The sequence below is a fragment of the Colius striatus genome, chromosome 23, assembly GCF_028858725.1.
Source record: "Colius striatus isolate bColStr4 chromosome 23, bColStr4.1.hap1, whole genome shotgun sequence".
Classification (NCBI taxonomy): domain Eukaryota; kingdom Metazoa; phylum Chordata; class Aves; order Coliiformes; family Coliidae; genus Colius; species Colius striatus.
Window position 1 is genome coordinate 1,896,331 of NC_084781.1, and position 14,977 is coordinate 1,911,307.

At 53.6% G+C, this 14,977-nt stretch overlaps 2 protein-coding genes across 8 annotated transcripts in view; one reads left to right on the plus strand and one right to left on the minus strand.

Annotated features, from left to right (window-relative positions):
- The first annotated feature begins 2,468 nt into the window (after positions 1-2,468).
- On the plus strand, positions 2,469-9,113 carry LOC104557258 (transmembrane protein 45B). 4 transcript variants are annotated; one of them, XM_062014159.1, is made up of 7 exons: positions 2,511-2,537; positions 3,135-3,227; positions 5,690-5,888; positions 6,079-6,291; positions 7,080-7,264; positions 7,787-7,932; positions 8,632-9,113. In XM_062014159.1, the coding sequence occupies exons 3-7, from the start codon at positions 5,708-5,710 to the stop codon at positions 8,759-8,761; spliced, it is 855 nt and encodes a 284-aa protein (XP_061870143.1). In that variant the 5' UTR covers positions 2,511-2,537; positions 3,135-3,227; positions 5,690-5,707; the 3' UTR covers positions 8,762-9,113. The 4 variants fall into 4 exon arrangements, with proteins under 4 accessions (XP_010199721.1, XP_061870143.1, XP_061870145.1 ...); XM_062014161.1 differs by having other exon boundaries at positions 2,513-2,537; positions 3,179-3,227; XM_062014160.1 differs by having other exon boundaries at positions 2,517-2,537; positions 3,176-3,227.
- A 3,215-nt stretch (positions 9,114-12,328) lies between these two features.
- Positions 12,329-14,977, minus strand: part of APLP2 (amyloid beta precursor like protein 2) — a 46,200-nt gene continuing 43,551 nt past the window's right edge. For all 4 annotated transcript variants that reach the window (XM_062014058.1, XM_062014057.1, XM_062014056.1 and 1 more), the window contains 2 exons: positions 14,673-14,828; positions 12,329-13,962 (listed from right to left, as the gene is read on the minus strand). In XM_062014058.1, the coding sequence (XP_061870042.1) occupies positions 13,861-13,962; positions 14,673-14,828 (258 nt within the window). In that variant the 3' untranslated portion in view covers positions 12,329-13,860. The remainder of the gene's footprint in view (positions 13,963-14,672; positions 14,829-14,977) is intronic.

A 14,977-nucleotide genomic window follows, 5' to 3' on the forward strand; every position in this document is an offset into this window, starting at 1 on the left:
GGGTGATGTCTTAGGGGTGGTTTTGTCTTGTGTAACAGCAGCCTGATGTTTCCTTGGATGGTTATCACTCCAGTGACAATCTGAGGCAGGAAGGAGCTGGATCCTCCCAGGGGTAATTAATATCCACCATCAGCTTCTGAAGGAGCCCAGGCAACACCCCCACACCAAAGCAGCCAAATATCTTGGCAGCTCTCTTTTCCTCCAGCTAGAAAGACAAACCCTTCACCCAGAGCCCTGGCACAGCCCTCCAGCCACTCATTTCTGGGGCACAGACAGCACCTTCCCCCTGCCCCCCTTCACAGCCACCTTGGTGTGGGCTGCAGGACAAGCCCTTCCTATCCTTCCACCACCTCCTCTGGTGCCTGTTTGTGAGAGCCCATGGCTAAGAATAACAGCCCTAATTGCACTTTGCACTTCCCCCAGCATGCATCCACCTGCAGCTGATGGCAAAGCTGCAATGGGAGCAGACAAACCAGCAGCACTGGGGATGGACCTTGAGGGAGAGGATGGCTGCAGTCAGAGCAGAAGGAAAGGGGTGGGGGGATGGAGCTCTTAGAATCATGGAATCCACTGGGATGGAAAAGAACTTGAAGGTGCTGGAGTCCCAGCCCTTCCCTCACCCTGGGGAGATGAGGATCCCCCAGCTCACTCCTGTCAGGGAGCTGCAGAGTGCTGCTGGCTGCCCTCAGCCTCCTCCAACACCCCCGTTCCCTCAGCCCCTCCCCAGCACTAACACAGCCCTGGAGCTGCAACCCCAACACTGGGACCCTTCTTCTCCTCCTCACAGTTCCATTCATGTTTTTATCAATGGGGATGGTTTAAAAGGCTCAAACCCCCCTTTTCCTCACCCCTTTGGTGCACCTGCAGCTTGTTTCAGTGGCTGACTGGCCATTAACACAACCTGCTCTTCTCATGGGGATGTCTCTCTTTGCTGGCCCTTGAAACTTGGTGGAGAGAAGCTGCTTCCAGCTTCTGAGCAGATCATTTTCAGCTGGGCCTCGTTTTCTCCCCTCTCTCCCCTGCTGCTGCCCTCCCAGCTTGCATTTGCCCCCTTTCTCCAAGGAATTAAGCAGCTTAAGAACTGGCTCTTGGTGTTGAGCTGGGAGAAACTGAGCCTCAAAGAGCTTCCCTTGTAGTGCTGCTGCTGTTTTCCAGCCATAAAAAGGTATGTTTTTTCTTGCTGGAGTGTTTTTAGGGGTAGATCTGTGAGGAAAAGCCTCCATAGGGGTTGCATTTCTCCCTGTGCTTGGGTTTAAGTGTGGTAGCAACAGCCTGGGGAAGCCCTGGGGGGCTTCTGTGATGCTTCTGTGTGCTCAGCACCTCGAAGCAATGGGTGTCCTTATTCTCCTTCCTCCTTCTTGCTGTTGCTGTGGAGATAATGGGTATAGGAATGCTTCTGGCTATGGCTTGGTGGCTTTTATGGCTGGAGAGCAGCCCATGGCCCTGGGAGGTGTTGGCTCCCTGCTGTTCCAGCCTTAGGGCTTCCCTGGCTCACGTGTGTGGCTCCTGGCAGGGCTGCCCATGCCTTGTCTTCTGACCTTGCTTGGGGTTTGTTTTGGTTGCAGGAGTTATGTGTTGCAAGCTGGAGAAGTGCTGGGTTGGGAAGGGGGTTGGGAAGAGGTCCTCAGGTGGTGAGAAGCTGGAGTGCTGCTGAGGGTTTCATGCTTTGGAGGGGGGGAGGATGCTGGAGTGGCCTCTGGTATCTCCTAAACAAATCATCAGGGCTCCACTGAAAACTCAGACCAAGAGGAAACAGGCTCCAGGGGAACTGAGGGAGAAATGGACCCCTGAGAGGGGTGTCAGCCCTGTGCCAGGCTGCCCAGGGAGCTGGGGCAGTGCCCAGCCCTGCAGGGATCCCAAAGCCACACAGATGAGGTGCTGAGGGCTGTGGGGTGGTGCTGGGCTGGGACTGCAGCAGCTTCAAGCTCTTTTCCACCCCAAACCATTCTGTGAGTGGAAACAGGCTGCTGTGCCCTGCCAACCATCTTCTGGGGGACAAGAGAGCTGTCACCCCCCTCCCCTTGGCTGCTGTGGGCTGGGAGATGGAGCTCAGAGGGGCTCTGCTCTGCTCTGAGAGCTGCTGGCTCAAACCCTCCTGGAAGAGTGATGGGTGTACCTGGCAGCCCAGCCCAGGGCAGCAGACCCTGCTCACCTCAGGCCACCCTGCAGCCTTTGTCTCTCCTTGCCTCCCTCAGCCATCCAACCCCCCAGCAGTACCTGCCTGCATGTGGCTGCAATGGCAATGGCAGCTGCCTGCTCAGCCTGGGGTTTGTGGCAAAGCCTGGGGAGGCTTTCCTGTTGGGGTGCTTGTTTTTCCCCTCCCCCCTTTGCTCCCAGCAGCCAGGAGGTGTCCCAGGTTGTGAAAGCAGTTGACTCAGCCTTGCTTTGAAGTGACTGGCAGGATGTTGGGCACTAAACATCCCGTCTGAGGGGCCACCTCCCTGCCCTGGCTTCTCCCTTTATCTGCCTCTTCTGCTTGGTAACTGCTCCTTGGCTGCCACAGCTGGAGAAGGGAGAAGGACAGGCAGGAGCTACAGGTAAAACTCTTCTTGTTAGAGAGAGATGGGGTGGATGTGGCTGCTGGAGCTTGGCAGGAAGGGACATGGGGACAGTCCATGGCTGCAAGGCAGAGGTTTGGTGTGATGATGCTGGAAGTGGTCCTGATGGAGACAGGCTCCCAAGAATCGTGGGCAGTGGCCAGCTTTTTGTGCCTTTGGCTCTTTCTTTTTGGGTTACCAGCTTTGGGATGTGTGCTTTGCAGGAGAGGACTTCCCCCCCTCTCCCTCCCTGAGCTTGCCCTCTGCATCCAGGCTGCCTGTGCCAGGGTGCTGCTTGCCAGGCTGATGGTTGCACCCTTGGGTGTCACATGCATGTGGCACCATCAATCCCCCATCATGTCAGCCAGAGCAGCTTCCAACCTGGGGCCAAAAGCATTGGTGGTGAGCCTGGAAACTGAGCAGAAGTGTTGTCCTGGGTGAGTGGAGCCCAGGGAGGCTGCACAGAGCCAGAGGCAGGCACTGCAAGCAGAGCAGGCAGCTCCCATATGGGTATTAAGCAAGAGCATCACAGCCAGGGCAGCTGAGGAGGGAGAAGGGCAGCTCAGGTAATAACTGCTGACTGCAGCCCTGTTTCAGGTCCTCTGACAGGGAAAATAAGCTGTGTGTGTCTCCTCAAGCAGAGCTCCCTTCCCTGGCTGCTGCTCACCCTGAGGCTTCAGCAGCTTTGTGGTGAGTGATTACTGGAGTTTGGGGGCTGGGGGAAGGTGGTGGGTGAGAAGTATCAGGTTTGGACTCAGGGGGCTGGCTGAGGGACCACCAGGATCATACAGAGTGGTGGGGGTTGGAAATGCCCTGCAGAGCTCATCCAGCTGCTACAGCAGGTTCCCCTTGATCAGGGGACACAGGGATGTGTCCAGGTGGGTTTGGGAACCTCCTGAGGAGCCTCCTGCCCCTCCCTGGGCAGCCTGGGCCAGGGCTTCCTCACCAAAGGGGTTCAGATGGAACTTTTAGTGTTCCAGCTGATGTCCATCCTCCCTTGTCCTGTTGCTGGGGACAACAGAAGTGTCACCCCATCCTGACACCCACCCTTCAGGGATTTATCAGCATTGATAGGTTCCCCCCTCAGCCTTCTCTTCTCCAGGCTGAAGAGCCCCAGGTCCTGCAGCCCTCCCTAAATGCTGGGGTGTTGGTTGTGTTTCTGCAGCTCCAAGACAGGAGCTGTGCAAGTGGAGTGTTGCTTGGAGACATGTTCAGTTTCTCCATGAAACAGCTGCTGTTTTGCAGTGGGTTGCTGGGAACAAGCTTCTGTTTGACCAAAGGATGGGTTTGGGACAGGTCTAATCATTGAGAGCTGCTCCTGAGACATGTGGTGGCTGCTGAAGTGTTGTGTCCAGCTGGTGGGTAGCAAAGGGAGTGTGTGCCTGGGAGAGAAAGCCTTGCAGGATCAGGCTGCTGAGAGCTTCTGCAAAGCAAAAAGCTCCTTGGCACAAAAAGGAACCTCAAGTGTGAGGCTACTGCTGGGGAGCAGGAGATGCCAGGGACAAGTGTGGAGCATGGTCTGGGTAGGAGATGCCAGGGACAAGTGTGGAGCATGGTCTGGGTAGGAGATGCCAGGGACAAGTGTGGAGCATGGTCTGGGTAGGAGATGCCAGGGACAAGTCTGAAACCAGAGTGGTTTGAGGGCTGCTGGTAAGGGATGGGGTTGCTCAGTGGATGTGGGGTGATGAATCCCTGACTCCAGCTTCAGGGTGGTGTTGCCTTGCTTTACAGTGATACAACTTGGTTCCATGTCATGCAATCCTGTGCTTTAAGAGCACGTGTTCTTAGTCACTTGAGCACGAGGGTTGGCTGCACCAGGGGTGAGATGTGCCCTGGGCTGGGGTGTCCAGGCTATAATCAGGAAAGATATGGGCCATGAACCATCTCACCCTATTGCAGGCACCCAAAATAGGGCAGGAAGCCATCCCTGCTGCCTGAACCTGCTCCTGGGATGGGGTGTTTCTCATCTCTCTGAAAGGCTGTTGAGTCATTTCCCTCCTTGAACAGGGTGTAAACAGCTCCAGGCCTTCCCCAAGTGTCCCAGAGATGCAGTGGGGGATGATACCTCTACACCCAACACCCTTCTTTGTGAGGATGCCCAGCCAGTTTGACCAACTACCAGCTCTTGCAGCCAAAACCCAGCTGGGAATGTCCTGCAGAGCTCTTCCCTCACCTGAGGGCACTTGCCACACCACATCCTACCCTTTGCAGAGTGGGAGGAAGGTGCTGGGGTTGTTCCTCCAGCCTCTGCAATTCACTCTGGTATTTATAAACACAGCAGGGCTGTGATTTGTGAGGCAAGGGCCAGTGTGGTGGCTTTCAGGGTGAGTAATGCCCTCCCTCTCCCATGCACAGCTGAGCTGCAGGCAAGGGCCAGGGAACATGTGAGGAGGGAAAGAGGGAGATGAGCTGAGGTGTAGGGGGAAGGAGAGAGGAAAGGAGACCATCCCAAGGTAATATCAAAAGCTCCCTGCCCTCAGCACTCAGATCTTGCTGCTCTGGGTTTGTTCTCTCACTACTTTTGAGTATGGGCTTCAAGATTGAGCAAGGCAGAGCTTTGCCCACGGAGCTCTGGCTCCTTCTGGGTGTCACTGGTCAGTCTGAAGGCAGTTCTCATGCCTTTAGTCTTGGAGCTCTTCCTATTGAAGGTGAAATCTCTTTGTGTTCACAGTGCTGGTGTGTGTGGCACAGGCAGGAGGGAAATGCCAGTGGTTCCTGGGTCAGGTTCTCCAGCCAAGCTGGGGGTGGCTGGAGCTGCTGGATTCACACCCAGCTCCTTTGCTGAGGAAATAATTGTCATCTTGCTTTTGATTAGCAAAAAACACCCCACACTTTGTTATGGTTCCTCTTCTAATAACATGTAGCTGGAGTCTCAGCCCTCCCCCAGCCCAGCCCAGCACCACCCCATGGCCTCAGCACCTCAGCTCCGGGGCTTTGGGATCCCTCCAGGGCTGGGCACTGCCCCAGCTCCCTGGGCAGCCTGGCACAGGGCTGACACCCCTCTCAGGGAAACAGTTCTGCTTCATCTCCCCCTGGGGCAACTTGAGCCTGTTTCCTCTTGTCCTGTCACTCTCCTGGGGACAAGAGGCTGAGCCCCAACCTCACTCCAGCCCTGTCAGGTGGCTGCAGAGTGCCTGTGCCTGTCCTTGCAGGTCCAACGAGCCAGCCTGATGCCAACAAGCTTCCTGGGCAGTGCCCTCAGGGGCACCTTCTTCTTCCTTTTTGGCCTCTGGTGGTCTGTGAGATACCCCCTGAAGTACCTCAGGAGGAAGGCTGAGGCTCAGCCCAGCAATGGGGTTCAGCGTGTGGAAGTCTTCGAAGGGACAGTCAAAGCTTTCTTTGCTCTTGCAGGTAAGTGATGATGATGATGATGAATCTCTGCTGGCAGGAGACTGGTGCTGGTTGGTGTGGAAGGGCTCTGGGGACTGTGGCACACTGCCTTGCTGCCATTCCTCTGGGCAAACCATCACCTTTGGGGAGGTTTCTGTGAGCTTGTCCCTGTTTAAAAGGCCAAAACCTGACCTCTCCGCTCTCTGCCCAGGGATACTGGCTGAGCAGTTCATTCCCACTGGTCCCCACCTGCAGCTGTACAGCCCCAAGAGCCACAGCTGGACAGACCTCACCCACTGGCACTACACCACCATCTACCTCTTCTTCCTCATCTCTGGCATCGTGGACATAGTCTCCCAGTCCTCGCTCAGGCTGCCGCAGGGTTTGGATCGGCTCTCGCTCGCCCTGGCTCTGGCCATCGAAGGTCAGTGCCTGGGAAAGGGCTCTGGGTTTGGGGAGGGAGAGGCAGAGGGGGAAAAGTGCTGGGAAAGGCCACCCATGTGCAGCAGCCTCGAATCCAGGGGCTGGTGTGAGGCTGGTGAGGCGCTGGGTGAGCAGAGGGAGCTGGAGGGTGTGTGGCTGTGTGATGGGACACTGGGGCCTGGGAAGGACACTTGATTTGGGAAGAACTGTATCCCTCAGAGGGGTGTCAGCCCTGTGCCAGGCTGCCCAGGGAAGTGGCTGAGTCCCATCTCTGGAGGGATTCCAAAGCCATCACTCTGCAACTCCCTGACAGGAGGCTGTGGGGAGGTGGGGGTCAAGCTCTGCTCCCAAGTGACAGGGCAAGTGGAAATGGGCTCAAGTTGCCCCAGGGGAGGTTGAGGCTGGAGCTGAGGCAGAACTGTTTCCCTGAGAGGGGTGTCAGCCCTGTGCCAGGCTGCCCAGGGAGCTGGGGGAGTGCCCAGCCCTGGAGGGATCCCAAAGCCCTGCAGCTGAGGGCCAGGGGTAGTGCTGGGCTGGGCAGAGTGAAGTCAGGGCTGGGACTCCAGGAGCTTCAAGCTCTTTTCCCAACCCAAATGGTTGTGTGATCACTGTGCTGCTCCTGCCCAGCCCTTCAGCCCTGGCTGAGATCCCCTGGTTGGCTTTTCCCCCCAGGCAGACCATGGCAAGACCTGGAGCAATAGCTTCAGCTTTCAGGTGTTCTCTTTCCAAATCACTCCCACAATCCCAGAGCCTCTTTTGCTTTGCCTAATGCTCTGGGAATCTTGGCAGGTTTGCTCCTCTGTTGCCATGACTACAGTGATGCTGCACTGGACCAACACCTCCATGCCCTGCTGGCCATGGCCATTTTTGCTGGAGCCCTCTGTGCCCTCCTAGAGGTGTTCATCCGAGATCACATCATCCTGGAGACCTTCAGGACCAGCTCCTTCCTTCTGCAGGGCTCCTGGCTCTGGCAGGTCAGTGGGTAGTCAATGCTTTCCTCCTTAGGAAAGCAGGAGGAGGAGGGGAGGGACTGCTCTGCCCTTTGGGTTAAACTTGGAGGCTGGTTGGAGTATCTTAAGAGGAGAAAATGAGGCTTAGTGGCAGAACTGGCATGGGGGAGGTACACAGGTGTGAGGTGTGGCCATGGGCAAAGCTGCATTAGACCCCCACAAGGGTGGGAAACCACCAGCACGAGGGTTTAGTTGGTTTTATTTAGCTCCAGGTTCTTCCTCTCTCATTCCCAAGTAACTGGAAGGAGTTGGCAGCCCCTCCTGGGTGAAATGCAGAAGCCTGGCAGCAGAGCCTTGGGGTTGTGCTTCTCTAGGGGTGCTGGGCTGTGCCTTGAGCCCTGAGGCTTGTCTGCAGAGCAACCCTCAAATGCTCCCCTGAGCCAGTCTGGGGCCAGGACTGTGCTTGAGAGGCTGCTGAGGGCAGTGGCCAAAGTGTTCCTTGGCAATATTGTACTGATGCCTACTCTCTCTTCTGGCTCTGACCAGATTGGGTTTGTGCTGTCCTCACCCTGGGGAGGAGCAGGCTGGGATCAGACTGACCACAGCAACTACACCTTCCTCACCATGTGCTTCTGCTGGCACTATGCAGGGGCTCTCGCTGTCCTGGCAGCAAACTCAGCTGCATCTCGCTGGTGAGTGGGGCAGAGGGGTCCTGGGGGTGGTCCTGGCATTGGAGCATGAGCTGGGGGGGAGCAACAGCAATGCCTGGACCCAGTGCTACCCTGGGGACTCCAGTCAGCAGTGTATTGTAGGATAAGTAGTGTCTGTGCAGGTCAGACCTCAAGCTCAGTGTTGGGCCCCCTTCAAGAAGGACATGGAGAGGCTGGAGTGTAGCCAGAGCTGGGGAAGGGGCTGGAGCACAATGGGGAGCAGCTGAGGGAGCTGGGGGTGTGCAGCCTGGAGAAGGGGAGGCTGAGGGGAGACAGGAGCACTCTCTGCAGCTCCCTGCCAGGAGGCTGTGGTGAAATGGGGGTCAGGCTCTTCTCCTGAGTGACAGGTCAAGAGGAAACGGGCTCAGGTTGCCCCAGGGGAGGTTGGACAGGACAAGGGGAAATGGGCTCAGGTTGCCCCAGGGGAGGTTGAGGTTGGAGCTGAGGCAGAACTGTTTCCCTGAGAGGGGTGTCAGCCCTGTGCCAGGCTGCCCAGGGAGCTGGGGCAGTGCCCAGCCCTGGAGGGATCCCAAAGCCCTGGAGCTGAGGTGCTGAGGGCTGTGGGTCAGTGCTGGGCTTGGAAGAGTAAAGTCAGAGCTTGCACTCCAGGAGCTTCATGCTTTTTGCTAACCCAACTGATGCTATGAAGTAGCTGAGTGGTGTCACTGCCTCCCTTTGCAGCTGCAATGAATCCTGCCAGCTGAAATTTGGGGACATTGACGTGGAGCTGGACTGTGGCATGTGCATCCGCAGGGGCCCACGCAGCTCCAGCGGTGCCCTGCTGCCAGAGAGCCCCTCAGATGACAAATGAAGGCATGGACACATCTTCCCCTCCCCACCCTGTGGCTTTAGAGCTCTGGAAATGAGGGCTTTTTTGTTCATTAGTCTTGCCAATCTACCCCCAACAGTTGATGGTGGAGCATCAGAAGTGAGAGGCAGGAGTGAGCACAGCAGGAGCTGCAAAGCCCTTCCTGGGCATGGCTTTGGCAGGAGCAAACCAGGCTCAGCTGGGAGGGACCTTCTCACTTCTTTCTGGACTGGGAAGCACCAGGACTGGTTTGCTGGTGGAGTCCAACTGGTGTGTGGCCCATTTGGGCTGATTTCAACAGTGTTCAAAGCTCCTAAGGGCTGTCCCTCACTCTGGTGGTGATGGAGAGGGGGGTTTTTTTGTCCCAAGCCTGATGTGCACCCAGTCTGTGAGATCACCAATAAAACACCTTATCAAACCACCTCAGTGGCTCTCAACTGTGATGCCTTGGGGTTGAAGGTATGGTTAAGGCAATGTCTGGCTTCCAAAAGACTTGGGGGGTGAATGGAATGTGAGTGAAAGTGGCTGAATCTGCCTGGGGTGGGTGGTCAGGGGATGGAAGGGAGGGAGGCTGCCCTGTTAGCACTGGCATGGAGCTGCTCTCCTGCTTGGTTGGCTTTGGAAACTGAGTTAGAGAGGTGAGGCAGCCTCACTGGGAGTAGATTTGGGCAGGTTCAGCTTGGAGAGAGATGATAGCTTCAGCATGGTGTATGGATCCTCCTTGGAAGTCTCTTGGGAGCCTTCTCAGCACCACTATGGCTTTTCTCCACAGCTTTATTCCCTCCCTGGCACTTTATCAAGCAAAACTTTGCCTTTTTGTGTGTCTGCTTGGTGTTTAGGGCCACAGGGGTTGTGGGTTTTTCCTCCCTGAGGTCATTTGGTTCCTGCCCTGGGGATCCAAACTGAATTAGAAGATGCCATGCAGCAGGGGGAGTAGAAGAACAGAAAGTTCACCATCAGCACTGAAGCTGCTTCTGCTGTCCTTTGCTAAAGGCTGGTGAACAGGGGAGCAAAACCAGCCTCTGGGGTGTTGCTATCTTTTATTGCCTTTGCTGTGTGGCCTGAAGATGTGCAAGAGCCAGCCCTGACCTGAACACATACCTGGCACAACACCAAGAGCTCCAGGAAAACCTGCCTTGCCTTACAGTGGTTGCAAACTCCCAGCCCCACAGGAGAAGCCCCTGGGACAGTGAGCACTGCAGGTTGGTTGAGCAGGTTAGTCAGGCTTTGGGGAATGCATGTGTATGTAATGTGATGCCTGTAAATCCTGCACTTGAAGAATTGAGTGGCATTATTGAAACAAGGTTGAGTTTTTTCCCCCTTGGTGTAGCACCTGTGGAGCCTGATGTGTCTCATACTGCTCCCACCAATCATTTCCCCTGAGCTGTGGCCAGACAGAGGAAGTTCTGGTAGATGGGGTGGGTTTTCCTCCTCCTTCACTGCTTTGAAAATAGATGAGAGTGACTGCAGTTCATGGAAAGCAAAAACCAAACCTCAGGGGTGCCCAAGTGTTTCAGCAAAGTGGGCCCAGGGCATCCTCTGGCATCCAGCAGCAGCACTGTGGAGTTAGGGTTGGCCAGCAAACAGGCAAGGTGTGATGTGTGTGTGTGTGTGTGTGTGTTCACTTTCAGGTAAAAGCAGTTGTTTTGTAGGACAGAGACACATGCTGGCAGCTTTGGGTGAGCCAAAAGCTCTGGGTAGCAAAGACACACTTCAAAGCATCCTAAAAACCCCCAACCAATTACAATCTATATTGTACTTGGGCTTATTGATACCTATTTGCCTTACAACAGGACATGGTGAGGCTCATGGACTGTGTCTACCTGCTAAGACTGGGCCTGGGCTGCATATTCCACCCTGGTCTTGGGCTGCATTACCTCATTGTGCTGGACCTGGGCAGAATTTCACATGAGCATCCTCAAGAAGGTCCCAGGTCAAGGCCTTGCTGAGAGAAGACTCTTTGGTGGCTTCAGGTGAGTCCATGCCCTTGTCACTCCTCAGCAGAGCTGGATGGAGCAGAGGAGGGATGGCAGTGAGCTGGAGCCCTGCCAGCTTTCCCCAACTACAGCTCAGCAGTTGGTGCATTGGTGCTGGGAAGATCCAGGCAATGAAACACAGCAGGCAGCCAGGGAACAGATGCACGTAGCAACTGTGGTGGGTAAGTGCTGGCAGCCTTTTCCTTACAGCAAAGTGGAGTGCAATGAGTTTAGCACTGACCTCTCCTACTGTTTCCCTGAAAGAAGCTGGCAAATGGCTTTGTGTGCAGCTGCTACAAACCTGGTTAAACCTTTTGTGTCCTCAGATGGCCTCAACCACCCCATGGTCACTCAGCTGGGCCCTTCAGTGGCAGCAACACTTGGGAGATGTCTGAGCAACAACCTTCAGTGGCAGCAACACCTGGGAGATGTCTGAGCAACAACCTTCAGTGGCAGCAACACTTGGGAGATGTCTGAGCAACAACCTTCAGTGGCAGCAACACTTGGAGATGTCTCAGCACTGATCTTCAGGCATGTACTATGAAACATCACTTTGCAGTCAACATCCATGATAAAGAATCAAAGCTGAGCACTAAGCAGTCAGGGCCAGAGCATAGAACTAATAGACTTTGATTCCAGCCTGATGTATTTCTTTTGTGGAACTAACAGGATTTATCAAAGGAAGGGGAAAAAAACCCCCACCCCCTACAAAATCTCACAGCCAAATCCAACCCTGGAATTCAATCCACAACCTCTGTCATTTCTCTTTCAGGTCACCCTAGCTGAGGGTGAAGTCTCAGCTCTGAGGAGAAGATCCAGCATCACTGAAAGGGAATTGGCAGTTTAAACATCAAAACTCCTTCCCCCAAAGAGCTGTGACAAAGCCAAGAGATGGCATTTTCTAGGCCAGCATCTGTTCTTTCCTGCAGAGCCTGAATAATTTAAGCAGCAAAAAGGAAGCTGCAGTGGAAGCAAGGAGCCTATGTCTAAGGAGAAACAGGACAGGGGCTGTTGTTTCCTATTCAAAACTACAAAGCTTTCATGTTTTCTCCTACCTCCTTTCTCCTTCTCTTCCTTCAGGCCTGTTGGGAACCTCTCAGATCAATCAGGATGATTCATTCCATGCCTTGGCCTCCCAGAAGAGAGTTCAAACAGCAAAGGCTCTTTGGTTGTTTCGCCCAGGAGGAATTTGCTCTCGAGGTCAAAGGTGCTGTTTGAAGCCAGGTAGGAGCAGGGGCAGCTGTGAGCTTTCCATGTTTTAGGTGTTCTGGAAGAGAAAGTGAAACCAAACAGTTATTTCCCTTTGTGAAAGAACCAAAACCAGACCAAGTGGGACCAGTGAACAAGGACCAGCGTTGGCCAACTACTGCACCAGGCTCTTTGTCTTCACGGCCTCTCAGCTGTGGCCATCCCTACCAGGCAAAGTGGCACTGGTTTGGGGTCTGTCTCCTTCTATGCTTTCTTAGGTATGAATAAGGGTTCCTGGAGCCTCCCCTTTTCTTCTGTCCAACCCTCTATCTGCTTCTCTCCTCAGCCAAGGTGGGGGACAAGTCTCTGGCAGGGGAAGGCCGGGAATAAAGAGAAGAAACAAGCAGGAAGTTAAAGTGTTTATTGATGTGTTTAAACTTTGTACATTCCCCACAGACCACACTAAGGAGTTTGCAGGTCAATCTGTGCATAGTGGGAAGAGACATGGAGAGGGTGGGGCAGGGAGAAAAGAAAAGTCACAGGAGAAATAGAAAAAATACACCACAGGTTACCAGAACCTCCAACTTCAAAATAGCCGTGAGCATGAACACCAACTATACAAGCGTTACAAAGACATGATGGTGAGCAGAACAATGCCCCTTCTCTCCTCCTCCTTGGGGCCCATGCATCCAATTTCCCTCAGAGCAGGCAGTATATCCTTTGCCCCAACTTGTCTCTTCCTCTCTTCCCTTCCCCAAGCTCAAGGGAACCTCCCCCCACCATTCCTCAGCTGCCAAGGTCCTGATTATTGCAGTGATTTGTCATTTCTGGGTACACACATCCAACCCTCCTCACCACATCATAAATAGAGATGCAAAGGCTCCAAAACTCTGCTTCTCTTTAACTACTTACCAGGTTGGTGAGGCAGGAGAGCTGGGGGGAATTAGCAGTAGCAAGAAGGGGGGTGGGGGTGTTAATGCCAGGTGAGTACTGTAGGAAACTGATTCAGGATTTAAACTCAACAACCAGGAACTTCCCAACTCTAGAGCAGAACTGACTCTGGAAGGGAGGGGTGGGGAGGTGAATGTGCAGACCCCAGTATGCACAAACCATGTCCTAACATTCCACTAGAATACCTAGAAACAGAGATGCTAGCAAGTCTCTTCACCTCCTTGGTGAGTGTGGATTCCTCGAGCCCAAGCTGCTAAGCAGCAGGGTGCAAACCATGGGGCAGATGAGGAGGATGAGGGGGGGGTGGTTTGGGGAGGGTTGGTTTTGTTTTTTCTCTGGGTTTTTTTCCCCTCTCTTGTGATGATTTTTGTGAGTTCCCCTTCCCAACTGCTTCCTTCTGCTGGCACAGTCCCTATCCCTGACTTCATCTCTTTGTGACTCCCAAACTCCCTCCTCTTTCAGCAAAGGAACAAACCCAAAAAGGAATACTGCTTTATATATAAAAGCCAAATAAAACCCCAGATGACTGAAGAGCCACTGAAGAGCTGTTTCCTTTTTTGACATGGTGGGCTGGTACAAGTGACCCTGAACATACAGGTGGGCTATCAGAAACAAAACCCAACACTTGCCATGTTTCTATCTAACAGAGCTTGTATCAGACAACAGCACAACAGAACTGGCAGGGGTTCTTTTGTTCAGATTCTTTAAAAAACAAAGGAAAACTACATCCACCTGGTGTGGTTTTTTTTCCCATTGAAGGAGATTTATATATCATATTGTTATATTATCATTTCTTCACCCATTTAAAAGAATGGAAATTGCAACTCTACAGTAGTAATTATAGTCTTAATGATCCAGGAGTTCTGAATGTAAGATGAAGTCCCTCTCAAAGCAACTGTTGGTCAGTAGTTGATCCAAAAAGCTGGACCCCTTTGGCCCTCCACCCTGATCCTTTCCTGGGCAGGGTTGTTGTTATCTTCATCTCTTTTATATCTGCATCTGCTCCAGGTATTTGTAAGTGGGGTTCTCATAGCCATGGTTTTGCATCTTGCTCAGATGCCGCTCTTCTGGGGTAAGCATCGGGTCGACCTTTAGGAGAAGCAGAAGGTTATTGGTTAAAGGAGGTACTTTTGAGGCTTTATTTCACAGTAACAGCAGCTGACAGACAAGCACTGGAGAAATGCCAGGACACAGGGGGGAAAAATGCAAGCCACAGAGCATCATTTGCTAGGCCAGAGCTCCTCGTTTGGGTGCTGATGCCTCCTGCCTGTGCCTGTTTCTCCGCTGATCCCTAAGAACTTAAAGAGAACAGTGCAAATTTGGGATCTGCTGCTCTCATTCCAGACACCTTCACATATCAAAGAGGCAAAGCAGCTCCCTCCAGAGCCCATGAAGTCAGCAGCAGGAGGAGGAGGAGGAAGGAATTGCTTCTCAGCACTCAGTGCTCTCGACAGCCGTTACATCTGGGAGGACAAATTGCTGTAGATTGACCAACCTACTCCCCTGCAAAACATACCCCCTGAGAAGCTCATTTCCTGCTAAATCCCATCCTGAGCCAGGAGGGGAAGCCCAACTGAAGCAGCAAGCACAGTTGTGAAGTGCCAGGTCCCAGCATGGCATGCCAGTGACTGATGAAACCAGCAATGAAGACATCAGCATCGACAGAGTTAAGCCCCATCCAGCCAGGAGCAGAGCAGCTGATGGCTTGGCAGCTCCTGCCATCTTTACCCACCTCCCCCCTTCCACACAACATGTGATTCAATACTATTTTCATCCTCAGTTCTGGAGTTGTTTCTCACCTCCACAATACCATGGCTGATGGTCCCATACTGCCTCTTCCTCAGCATCACCAAGCTGATGACTATGACGGTAGCTATGGCAACGGCAATCACCAGCAGACCAATGAGGGCACTGCTGCTGAAGCTGAAGTCATCACGGAGGGAGCTGTCGTTATCCTGGAGGGAAGAAAACAACCCAGTGGGTAAAGGAAGAGCAATGCACTGCTAAAAGCAAACCAGTGGCCACCAGTAAGACTCTCAACTAGCTGTGGTATCAAGATACCACCGATTGTGCCATTATTTCACCTCTAAACATGAAGTTGTTT